General features: G+C 36.3%; 1 protein-coding gene across 1 annotated transcript in view; it reads right to left on the reverse strand.

The window, feature by feature from the left end:
* MNS1 (meiosis specific nuclear structural 1) overlaps positions 1-13681 on the reverse strand; it is a 44525-nt gene that overhangs the window by 10201 nt on the left and 20643 nt on the right. The window contains exons 5-8 of the mRNA XM_045790128.2: positions 7846-7948; positions 4983-5212; positions 3985-4201; positions 3778-3885 (exon numbers count right to left, since the gene is read on the reverse strand). Of these exons, the coding sequence (XP_045646084.1) occupies positions 3778-3885; positions 3985-4201; positions 4983-5212; positions 7846-7948 (658 nt within the window). The remainder of the gene's footprint in view (positions 1-3777; positions 3886-3984; positions 4202-4982; positions 5213-7845; positions 7949-13681) is intronic.

Raw genomic sequence — 13681 nt, forward strand, 5'->3', positions numbered from 1 at the left:
AGTATGTAACTTTAAGCTATTAACTCTCCAATGTTTCACAGAAAATTAAATGTTTATTCTGCAATATCTTGTCGATTATACCTTTCATCTGTGATATCTGGGATTCATTTGATGTTCTACTTTTGTGATGATGACCTTGCCTGTCTGCTTCCCATTTGTTCATATATACCTTCATCCATCATTTTATTCTTAACTTTTTTGGGTAATTTGATATTAGATATATCTAAATCGATTACATTAAGTTGTTTTTAAAAAGAAATGTACATATTTTATATTCTTATATGCAGTTAATCAAGAATATACATGCAATTGGTTTTGATATCAATACACGGTATCTATTCCCTCCTCCCTGATGAAAAAGTATATCTAAAATGATCTGTTTTGATACAGCTGAAAAATATTAAAAATACTAATAGCTAACAATTTATTGTATATTGGCTATTCGTATATTTGTTTTATGAAATGTTTGTTCAGACTTCTTGCTCATTAAAAAAAACTGGGTTCTTTATATTCTATTATTGAGTTATAAGCAATCTTTCTACATTCTGAATAAAAGGTTTTTGTAAGATACATGTAGGGAATACTGTTTTCCACACTGTGGCTCGCATTTACATTTTCCTAAGTGTTAGGAAGTTCTTAGTTTTGATGAAACCCAATTTCAATTTCTTTTTCCTTTATGGATCATGCCTTTTTTATCCTACTAAAAAATCTTCACCCTTCTCAAAGTCATAAAGTCTTACTGCTGTTTTCTTCTAGAAATTTTGTAGTTTCAGCTTTTTTGTTTGTCTCATTAATTTTTGTATATAATAAGACAGAAAATAATAAGCTGGCGGGCAGGGGAAATTGGAAGAGGTTGGTAAAAGCGTACGAAGTTCAGCTATAAGATGAATAAGGTCTGAGGAGCTAATGTAAGTGTAGTTAATAACACGGTATTATAGAACTAAAATTTGCTAAGAGTACAACTTAAATGCTCTCATCAAAAAGATAAATGTGTGAGGTGATAGATGTTAATTAACTAGCTGGAGAGAATCATTTCCCAAAGTAAACATATATCAAATCACCATAACGTATACTTTAAATATCTTACAATTTTATATGTCAATTATACTTCAAGAAAGCCGATATTAAAAGTCAGTGAACTTGAAAAACCAAAAGCAAGAGTGACCAAAAATAGAAACACATTACCAATATCAGAAATGAAACATGGGCTAGCACTGGAGACCCTGCAGACATCCAAAGGATAATAAGGGAATAGTATGAACAATTCTACACACATAATACAACTGAGACAAAATGGATAACTTCCTTAACCACAAGTCACTAATATAACGAAAAATGAAGATCATTTGAATTGCCCTATAACTATTAAGGACATTGAATAAATAATTTAAAACTCAAAAAATAAAACTCCAGGGCCAGATGGTTTCCCTAGAGAGTCTACCAAATGTTTAATGAAGAATTAAAACTAATTTTATACAATCTTCCAGAAGATAGAAGAGGGAACACCTCCCCATTTATTTTATGAAAATATTATTAATTTGACACCAGTATAAAAACAGAAAACTAAAAACCAATATTCCTCATGAATATGGATGAAAAAATCCTTAGCATATCAGAAAATAGAATCCAGCCATATATTAAAAGAATTATACACCAGTGCAAAGTGGGATTTATTCCAGTGAATGAAGACCGGTTCAGTATTCAAAAAAATCAATGTAATCCCCCAGGGTAAAGAAGAAAAAGCACATCTTATCTATAAATGTAGAAAAAGCATCTGACAAAATTTAATATTCCTTCATGATAAAAACCTTCAGAAAAATAGGGATAGAAGAGAACTTCCTCAACTTAATAAAGAGCATCTATCCACAAAACAAAGTACAATTAACAGAATGCTTTCCCCTTAAATAGGCAACAAAGAAAGTTGATGTCTATCACCTCACTCTTACTCAACATAGTGGTAGCCAATGCTAAAAGTTTTAGCCAGTACAATAAAGTAAGAAAAGGAAATAAAACCAATACAGATGAAGAAATAAAACTGTCCCCATTCGCAGAAAACATGACTAGCTATATACAGGAAAAAAAAAAAACCTCTTAAAGTTACTAAGTGAATACAGCAAGGTTGTGAGATACAAGATAAATATAAAACAGTTAATTCACTAATGAGTCCGTGGACACTGAAATTAAAATTTCATCATAAATGGAATGTGCTAACAAAGCATATATAGGATTTGTATGCTGAAAACTATAAACCAGTGAGGAAAATATTCAAAGATGATCTAAATAAGTGGGAATCCTACTATGGTCATGGACTGGTAGATTCAACATAGTGAACATGTCAATTCTCCCCAAATTGATACTTAGACTTCATGTAATGCCTATCAAAATCCCAGAAGGCTATTTTTGTAGATAGAGATAAGATTATTCTAAAGTGTATATGGAAAGGATAAAGTAAATCTGAAGAATGATTATATAGCTACAGTAACCAAAACTGTGTGGTATTGGTGGAGGGACAGATACATAGGTCAACAGAACAAAACCCATACAAATATACTCAACCACGTTTTAATAAAGTTGCAAAAGCAATTAGATGTAGGATAGAAAATCTTTTCAACAAATGGTATGGGGCAACTGAACATCCAAAAGCAAAAACCTTAACCCAAGTTTCATACCCTATATAAGATATTAACTGAAAATAGATCACAGATTCATATGTAAAAGTAATAAAGTTTTAGGAAAAAAAATTCTTCAGGATTTAGGCAGAAACTTCCTAGAATTGATGTCAAATTATCTATAAAAATTGAGATTGGTCAACTGGACCTCATAGTAACTGAAAAGATTTGTTTGGAGCAAGACCCTGCTACGAAGATGAAAAGACAAGCTACAGACTAAGAGAAAATCTCTGTAAACCTGCACACCTGACAAAGGACGAGCATCTAGAATACATAAAGAACTCTCAAACCTCTACAATCATCAAACAAACAACCCAACTAGAAAACTGGAAGTCCTCCTAACCTGAGGTCAGAATATATTATTCAACACTATGTCCTGGGGTTTTCTGACTACTTATTCAGTATACTCATCAGAAGGAATATTGAAATCTTCACCTATAATTATAGATTTGTCTCTTTCTCTTTTCAGTTTTATTTCAACCATTTTGAAGCTTTACAAAGGTTCATCCACCTTTAGGGCTGTTATATCCGCTAGATGAATTTACCCTATTAGCATCACGATTTCCATCCTAACTTGCTTTTGATTAGTTTTTAGTATAGCCCTCTCCATCCTTTTGTACTTAAACTATATGTCTTCATATTCAAATTGTGTTTCTTACAGATAAGACAGCTGAATCACACCTTTTATGCTGTTTGTTAACTGCTGCCTAGGTCTAGCTTTTTTATCCAGCCTGAAAATTTTTCTTCTAATAGGGTTTTGTTTTGTTTTAAAGCTTTTATTTACTTATCTGACAGAGAGAGAGAGAGAGAGAGAGAGAAATAGCACGTGCACAAGCAGGGGGAGGGGCAGAGGGAGAGGTAGAAATAGGCTCTCCGATGAGCAGGGAGCCTGATGTGGGGCTCAATCCCAGGCCCTGGGATCATGACCTGAGCTAAAGGCAGACGCTTAACTGACTCAGCCACCCAGGCGCCCCCAATTTTAGCGTTTACACTATTTACACATAATGTAATTATCAATGTGGTTGGGTTTAGATCTACCATTTTTCTACTGCTTCATCTCAAAATGTATTCTTCTCTATGTTAATCATTCTTTCCTTCCAAAACTTACTTTTAGTTTCATCTTATGTATTTCGGCTTGTTCTTCCTGGTATAATTCTTGTCTCACTTGTTCCAAATCTTCACGTTGCCGCAGCATTTCTTCCAATTTCTGAGTCAGCTATTAAATTTTTAAAGAAACACACAAACGTTAATAGGAAACAAATTCTGTAACAAGTATTTCAGAATTTCTCCAACGTTAAAGTGGTTATTTTAATACCGTGTTCTGAAGCTGTAGCCTTTTTTCCTCATTTTCTTGAACTTTTGCCATCCTATCTTCTTCTCTTTGTTGCTGCATGTTGGCGAATTCTATGATTTTTCTGTTTTCTTCTTCCATCTCTTCACGTTTCTTCTTTCTCCAGAGAGCCTGCTCTTTCTGAAACTCTTCTATATACCTTCGAGTTACATTCATTTTTTCTAACTTTTGTTGTCTTTCCCTAAAAAGCAATAGTGAGTGCAGTTTTACAGTAAGAGAAATAATATTGAAAAATGCGTCATTTCCTTCAGTTGATAATAATGTGGGCAAAAATAGTTTTTCTTTTTATTTATTTACTTATTTGAGAGAGAGAGCAAGCACGAGCAGGGGGAGGGACAGAGGGAGAAGGAGAATCTCAGGCAGACTCGCCACTGAGCATGGAGCCTGACGTGGGGCTCGATCTCACGACCCTGAGATCATGACCTGAGCTGAAATCAAGAGTCGGATGCTTAACTGACAGAGCCACCCAGGCACCCCACAGCTTTTCTACTTAATTTATTCATTCATTAATACCACAAACATTTTGAATATCCACTATGTGCCATGAAATATAATGATAGGTATGAATCTTCTAAGTAAAATACTACTTACACCTCTCCTCTAAGCTATTAATGAAGTTTTATGCATCTCACTTCAAAAAGGCCAACAACGTGTCTGCATAAGCCCAGCAGCCCTCTATACTTCAGCTGTCTCGCAAAGAAATGATCAGAATACAAGTCCTCTGACATGATATGGGCATACTTAAGAAAAACAAAGGTTTAATCATTCTGTTACTTAATAAACATTTGTTATCAGGTAATTATCATACTTACAAAGAAACAAGTTGATCTCAGTTTATATAACTGTAACATTTATTGAGGACTTACTATGTACTAGGCACTGTTCAGTTGCTTTACATCTTCAAAACAAACTTAAATCGCATCTCAATGTTTAGGCATGTAAAGAAGCTGGGATAAACTTACAATTGATCTTCTTCATAGATTTTCCTAACAATTTCATCAATCATGAGTTTCTCTTTTAGTAACTGCTCATACGCTTCCTGCTTTTTCTTTTCTTGTTCTTCAAGTTGTTTCTCTAAGTCGAGATAATACTGTGCTTTTACTTTATTCCGTTTGTCCTCCGCAGCATTCTCTTCCTTTACTGCTCTTTCGTGTTCTTCCATCATGGTTTTAGCTATCTCAGCATCACGTTTCTGTTTTTAAAACAAGATTCATCTTTCCGTTTTCAAATGCGTGCACAGTATGATAGAATATTTCAAAACAGATGTAATGAAATATTATAAAGCCTATTGCATAAAATATTTCCATCTGTTGAGATAAAAAGCTAAAGAAAGTTACTGTCACCTGAAGGGTTTGAGTGAGGAGTCAAACCCTAAAGAGGCTTTCCCATTCCTTCAAGTAGGTCTCAAGGAAATACAGGATAAGGATAACTGATAACTCCACATTTGAAAACCGGCAAATAGAAGTACTTTACTCGTGCTATGTTTAAAAAGCAGCACTCCTCTTTTTCTTTTATTTAAAAGTGGATATAGGCAATTTTTAGCTCCATTGTGCGTCAGCTGCCATTTACAGCAAGGATCGTACTCTTTTTCAGACAGATCTACCATTAAACAGCTCTGAGCAGCTCTCATGTTTCTTCCAGCCTAAACCTACTTTCTTGCCACTGGCCTTTGAAGTCTCTCATTTCTCATTTATTAAATGCCCTTTATAATCATTTAACTTAAAAGAGTCATATACACCACTGTGTCTGTTTTCTGTAGCTTTTTTAAGATTTTATTTATTCATTGGACAGAGAGAGAGACAGCCAGTGAGAGAGGGAACACAAGCAGAGGGAGTGGGAGAGGAAGAAGCAGGCTCATAGCGGAAGAGCCTGATGTGGGGCTCGATCCTGAAACACCAGGATCACGCCCTGAGCCGAAATCAGAGGCTTAACGACTGAGCCACCCAGGCGGCCCTGTTTTCTGTAGCTTTTAACTCACTCATTCAAGACCATTCTGAGTTAGAGACAATCTTGCTTCTTAACTACGTTAAACCCCTTATTTGTTTTGAGCATTTTGAAATCATTAACCAAGTTATAAATTAAATATGCTGAGGCAATTTTTATTACCTTTTACCATTATGATCATAATCCAATGCTAGAATAGGTTAATAGCATCAAACAGACAAGGAGAAACAGATTAAAATATGAATGCTGAGTGCCATTCCTGATCTAATTGACGCCTTTAACCATATACGCGATTAATAGGACTTGACCAAAACTCTTTCTCTGCTTCTATTTTCTTATCATATGCTATACCAGGTTCTTTAAAAAAATGAGAAATGATAAAAACATTTATGTACACATTGCCATACGCTTATAGAGATACAATATTCTCATTTCACAGATACGGCTAAAGCTCAAAAAGACAGAGCCCAAACTAGCACCTAAATGTCTCAACACCTAGTCAAGTTCTAAGACTATTTGAGTTTAAGTTTTGTGGACCAATTTTATTTAGAAAATAGTGTCAATTCTTTAAGGAGTCAGATTAAAATGTACAATTGCTTTGAGAAACCTCAAATATTAGGATAAAACTGCCAGCTGCTAGCCAAAGAGCACATTGTTTACGTTCTACTTTATTTTTGCGAGCTTAGAAAAGAACTACATGTCCTAGGAAATGAAGTCTCCTCATGCTCTCCTACAACCTACCAAACCAAAGGCCATCCCAGTCAGTAGCATGCTGTGTAATGCTCCAGACTTTTCCTATTCTAACACACATGCACCCACACATCGCTATGGCCAGCATCTCCTCGTATGAGATGTCTATATCACACTGCGCTGGTTAAATATTTGATATTATTCCTCTAATTGTATGTGTGCGTCAATATGTGTGTGTTGATATCACACATCGGTTGATAAAATGCACATACAGGTTTAAAAAAAAGTTGGTCTGTGATACATATTACTCTCTAACTTACAGCTTGCTTTTTTCTTTTTAACCTATACTATATTCAGACCAACTTTGAAAGCCAGAACATTTCCCTCTACCTCTTCTCTTTAATAGCTACATAACGTCTTTGAAAGGGATCTAGGAGAGAGGAAACTCTACCACCAAAATGCTCTACACAATAATACAAAAACAAGATAAAGGAACTTACAAGACCATGTAAGGTTGCAGTCAGAACTTTTCATCTACATCTAGCCCTTCCGTGGGACCATGAGCACTCAAGTGATGGTGTGCACCTGCTTTTAAGTGTTAACTCAATAAACCCTATTCTACATTTACTGTATAACACTACTGTTGAGTGTGTCTGAAACTCCTCTGCCCAAGAATAACTCTTTCCCTGAACTTGGCAGTATGTCAGGAGTTAGAAAAGGGGACAAAAATAGAAACAGGGGAAGAAGACATAGCTACTTACAAAACAGGCAAGTTTTCTGCCTAAAATTATAAAACACTTTAATTTTTGAAACATTTAACAAATACAAAATATAATAACCTTCTAAAATATATTGATCACACTAACAACTTGTACTGTATTGGTTTGTCAAAGAATACTCAGTAAGAGACCACAAGGAATGCTCGGACTTACTGAATATAGCTATTCATTCTAAACAGCAACCTCATTCTTTGTGTCTCTGAAAGGCTCTAACATTAAATTAAACAAGGCTCACTATTAAATAATCTATGAGTTCCTGTACCTTAAGGATCTGAAAAGTATAAAAGTATTTAGGAAAACTAGCAGTGTAAATTCTTTATAGTATGTAGCAATTTTCACAAAATTGGTCTATTTTTGGTTTCCTAAATTTAGCTAAAAACATAGAAAACATAATGACCAGAAACATGATTACCATTTGCTCGTATTTAATGGCATCCTTCTCTGCAATCTGAGCTGCCCTTTCTTTATTCATATAAGCTGCTTTTAATTTCTTCTCCAATTCTCTGAGCTCAATACTGTTTAAAAAAAAAAAGAAATTTAAAATTGAGGACCATATTTCTCTTAATATTTTAAAAGTCTATATTCTAAATTTAAAAACTTTTTTCTAAATTTGTAAAAGCTATTATTAAATACCTTGAAAACAATATCCTTTCCTCCCTTCACCCAAAGAAAAATCAGAATGCGTATGAAATGAGGCATTTTATAATTAATTTTCCAGACAAATCAACACTTTTATTTCCAATAATCATCACTAACAATCTTTTTGCCAGAGTGTGACACAGAGAAGATGCTTTATCAATATTGGTTAAAACTTCTGTCCAGCTACTAATGCTATCGAGCTGAAAGAACTATAGTGGAGTGGTTTAAAGCAAGTTACTTAAATTTTGTACCTCGGTTTTGTGTAGCTATGGGAATTAGTTAATGTATATAAAAAGCTTAGAAAAGTACGTGTTACACAGTAAACACCATGAATGGTAACTATTTTTTGATGATGATGATGAAGAGGAATGACCCTATGGGCAAGTTTGCTTCATTTCTCTGGACTTGTTTACTTATCTGTTAAAAATGAGGATTGCCCCCAGATAATCTCTAAACTGCTTTTGAATCTATCCCTTCCCTAGCTATAGTGGAGAACAATATGCCATATACACCTTTCCATTTTAATGTGCCGTCATAATTCCGAATATGAGAATTCTGAGTTGGAAGGGTCCTTAGATGTTAATTAGATGCACATCTTAATTCTTTTTAAAAAGATTTATTATTTATTTTAGACAGAGAGAGTGGGGGTGGGGGAAGCAGAGGGAGAGAGAGTCTGAAGCAGACTGTGCACTGAGCCTAGAGCCCACAGGGCTTGATCTCACAACTCTGCGATCAAGGCCTGAGCTGAAACCTAGAGTCAGATGCTTGACCAACTGCACCACCCGGGTGCCCTGAGCACATCTTCATTCTCACTAGAACAGATGCACTCACCTAATTATCAACAAGCTACAAGTACCCTATACCTCCAAAGAGACAGTCATCGTGGGTAAGAGGAGAGCTATTCTTGGTGTTGTGATGTATCCTTCTTGCCCTTACTATTGTAGGTGTAAATGTTTATGGCACAAGATTGCTTTCTTTCATAAAAATAATATAAATGAGGATTAAGTTTCTAGGTAGTCTACATATTTTATTCTAACAGCCTGCAATATATTTACAAGGGTTTTTGTTGGAGTTAGGTATTAGTATTTGTAAACCAACGTATGAAGCCAATCACAATTTACGGTATTACCTCTCCAAAACACAGTGCACCAAATTCCAAATAACTAACATGCAAATAAATGACTTTCATTTGAAGGACAAGTACACACATTTCTACTGGATATATACCTAGGAGTGAAATTTCTGAGTCGCAGGGTAGGCTGTGTTCAAATGTAGTAGAAAATGCCAGCTTTCCAATGCTTTGCACAGCTTTACATTCATAGTGCTTAAGCACTCCCACTGCCACACATCCCAGCAACACTTTTTAGTCTTGTCATTCTTTTTCAGTTTAACCACTCTTATGGGTGTGTAATAATCACTGGGGTTTTGTTTCCCTATTATTAAAATGAAATAGACCTTTTCATATGTTTGAGTCATTTCTACATCTTCTGTGAAGTTTTCAATATTTTTTGCCCATTTTTAGACTAAATTGTCTACGTCTTATTGTTGCATAAAGTTCTTTATATATTCTCAAGTCTTTTGCTTATATGCATTGCAATATTTTATTATAGTCTGTACTTACTCTCACTGTGGTTTCTTTAGGTGAAGAGAAGTATTCTAATTCACCAATCTTTTTCTTCATTGTCAATGACTTCTGTGTCATGTTTTAAGAAATGTTGCCTACTGCACAGACATAAAGGTATTTTCTTATATTAGTCTCTCAAAACGTTGTTTCACCATTGACTTTTAGACTACAATCATTCAAGAATTGATTTCTGTATGTAGTGTGAAGTGAAAATCAAGTTCGTTTTTGTACATATGGCTACTGAATTGATCCAGTGCCATTTTATAAAACTGTGCATTTCTGAATGCTCTGCAGTACCAGAGCAGTGACAGTGCTCTGCAGTGTCATAAAGTTGAAGTGTGCATCTATGCATGGATCTGTTTTTGAATACATCCCATTCTTCCTCAAACTGGGGTTCCATAAGGGAATTAAGCCCCACAGAAGACTATATTTCAATTTTCTCATAGACAGTATATAGTTGGTATTGTTTAGATCGATAAGAGGTTAGTTAATTCATTACAGGTGACAGATGCCTTAGGCCATTAGGGTTTAAATGTTCTGGGTGAGAAGATCTGCTCCATTCTATTCCATTGATCCATTTGTTTATTCTGTGCTAAAACCACACTATCGTAATTATTGTAGCTTTATAATAATTCTTCATATCCTAGAGAATAAGTGTCCAGTTTTGGTCTTCTTAGCCATTCTTGGTACTTTGCATTTCCGTATACATTTCAGAATAAACTTGTCAAGTGTCACAATTAAACTGGTTGAGATTCTGATTAGGATGATACTGAATTTAAAAATCAACCTGGAGAGTATTGACATGTTCACAATACTGAGTCTTCAATAAACATGGTATATCCTTCCAATTACTTAGGTTTTTAAAAACTATACTGATAATGGTTTATTTTCGTTTTCTTTCAGTGTTGAGGTTTTATACCTCTTTCATTAGGAATTTTTTATGCTCTTGCACAAATTATTTTGAAAATTTCATTCTCTAGTTGTTGATTTACAGAAATACAATTAATGTATATTGACGTCACATCCAACAACACTGCTGAACTTACAATTTATAGATTCTTCTGGATTTTTACATACACAATCATATCATCTGGGAATAAAGTTTTATTTCTTTACTGCCAATCCTAACACCTCTCATTTACTTTTCTTGCATTATTGCACTGGCTAATTATGTCCAGTACAAAGATAAGTAGAAGATACTATAGCAAGCATCCCTGTCTTAATAGACGTAAAGTGTTTCATGTTTACCATGAAGTATGATGTTACTGTAAACTCCATTTTATTCCTAATTTCCTAATTCTTCTTTAAATCTTAGAATGATGTTGATTTATATCAATTGGCTTTTTCTGCTCATATGGTTTTTCTATTATACTCTCTTAACGGGATGAATTACATTTATTGATTTTCTAGTTAAACCAACTTTGTATTCCCAGGATCAGTTAAATTTAGTCAGATGGAATATCTTTCTCACATGCCATTGGATTTGATACTAATTTCAGATTACAGTAGCTAAATTCAAGAGAAAAATTACTCTATAATTTTTTATCCTATTCGGGTACTGATCTGATTAAAATCAATTGGGAAGTGTTCCCTCTTTTGCCATTCTGCAAACCTACATGAGACTGGTGTTATCATTTGAGTGTTTGGTAAAATTCACCAATCACCAAGCCATGTAGGTTTCTTTGTGAACAAGGTTAATTATAGATGTAATATCTCTAAAATTTATAGAAACATTTAGGTTTCTGTTACAACTTATGCCAGTCAGTTTGGTAAAATGTTCTATTTACAAATTTATCTAAATTTCCAAATTTATTTGTATCAAAAAGATCACAATATCCTATGATCTAGCAAATATTTGTATAAATCTACAGTGATAACCTATCATCCATTCCTAAAATTGGTTATTCAGGAAAAAGATGGCAGAGGACTAGGGAACTTTTCTTCAGCTGGTCCCCTGAATCGAGCTGGATATCTGCCAGACCATCCTGAACACCCACGAAATCAGCCCCAGACGAAGATACATCTGGATCTCTACAAACGAACATCTCCAGCGCTGAGTATTGAGGTACAAAGCAGGGAGCCAAGAAACCGCGCAAAGATATCGGAGGATAAAGGGAAGGGGGAGGGAGCCGCCACACTCGGGCGCCAGGAAGCAGTAGCCACTTGCACTGGGGAACGGGCCAGATTCCTGGACCGGCAGCCACCAAGAAATGAGACTGAGACGGGGAGCTCGGGAGCACGTGTGCGACCAGACTGAAAACCAGCGCTCCCGAGCACGCACGGGAACCGGGGGCAGCTAGCAGTGTTAGAAGCACAAAGGACAGAGATGTGCCAGCCCTGCAAGCGAGGGCTGGGAGAGTGGCTGTGGGGCGCACAGCCCGGGACGCTGCAGGGTTTTTAGCAGCACTGACAGAAACAGAATTAAAGTGGCCAGGAGAGCTCATGGAGAGCGGACTGCGATCTCTGTTCTGAGACAGAGGCGAGGATACGGCCACTGCTGCTCTGACTCTCAGAAGAATCACAGAAAACCGCCAGGGAAAGCCGCCAGAGAACAAAAGCCTGGAAATACGGGTTCACATTGTGCCCATCCCCACCCCCTCTTACGGGGGGCAGGGCAACTCTACCCAAACAGGGTTGCCTGAGTATCGGCATGGCAGGCCCCTCCCCCCAGAAGGCAGGCTGAAAAATCAAGAAGCCCACATCCCTAAGGTTCCTATAAAACAAGTGCACATTGCCTGGGTCCTGTCTAATAATTTGGACTCTGTGCAACCCGCAACCACTCATCAGAATGACGAGGAGGAGGACTGCCCCCCAACAAAGAAAAGATACAGACTGTGGCCTCTGCCACAGAACTAATGGATTGAACTCCATTTCTGACAATTTGGTTATGAGTAACAATGGTCAAGATGATGTGTAGGCCTGAAAAAAATATTGACGAAAATATTAACAAGAACATAGAATCTCTAAGGGCAGAAATGAGAGCAAATCTGGCAGAAATTAAAAATCTATGAGTCAAATGCAGTCTAAACTAGACACTCTGACAGCCAGGGTAAATGAGTCAGAAGAACGAATTAGTATATTGGAAGATGGGATGGTAGAAGAGAAAGTAAAAACGGAAACTTGGCTCAAAAAAATCCAATCTCAAGAACGTAGATTACGAGAGATTACTGACTCAATGAAACATTCCAATGTCAGAATCATCAGCATCCCTGCAGTGGTGGAGAAAGAGGTCTAGAAGAGATATGTGAACAAATTGTAGCTAAGAACTTCCCTAATCTGGCAAAGGAAACAAGCATTCATGTCCAGGAGGCAGAGAGGACCCCTCCCAAGGTCAATGAGAACAGACCAAAACCACATCACATAATACTGCAATTCACAAATATTAGATCCAAGGATACAATCTTGAAAGCAGCCAGGGGGAAGAGAATCCTCACATGCAGAGGGAGGAACATCAGAATAATGTCAGACCTGTCTACAGAAACCTGGCAAGCCAGGAAAGGTTGGCAAGACATATTCAGAGCTCTAACTGAGAAGAACATGCAGCCAAAGATCCTTTATCCAGCAAGGCTCTCATTCAGAATGGATGGAGAGACAAGGACCTTCCAAGACCGGCAGAAACTGAAAGAATATGTGACCACCAAGCCAGCCCTACAAGAAATATTAAGGGGGGGGGTTCTATAAAAGTAAAAAGACGCCATGAGTGATACAGAATAGAAATTTACAATCTATAGAAACAAAGACTTCACAGGCAACATGACATCATTAAAATCATCTCTCTCTATAATCCCTCTCAAGGTAAATGGCCTAAATGCTCCCATAAAACGCCACAGGGTTGGAGATTGGAAAAAAAGACATGACCCATCCATATGCTGTCTACAAGACAGTCATCTTGAACCTTAAGATACATCCAGACTGAAAGTGAAGGGATGGAGAACGATTTTTCATGCCAATGGACCTCAAAAGAAAGCTGGGGTAGCAATTCTCA

This window comes from Ursus americanus, chromosome 36 (genome assembly GCF_024610735.1).
Source record: "Ursus americanus isolate L20-20 chromosome 36, mUrsAme1.1.p, whole genome shotgun sequence".
Taxonomy (NCBI): domain Eukaryota; kingdom Metazoa; phylum Chordata; class Mammalia; order Carnivora; family Ursidae; genus Ursus; species Ursus americanus.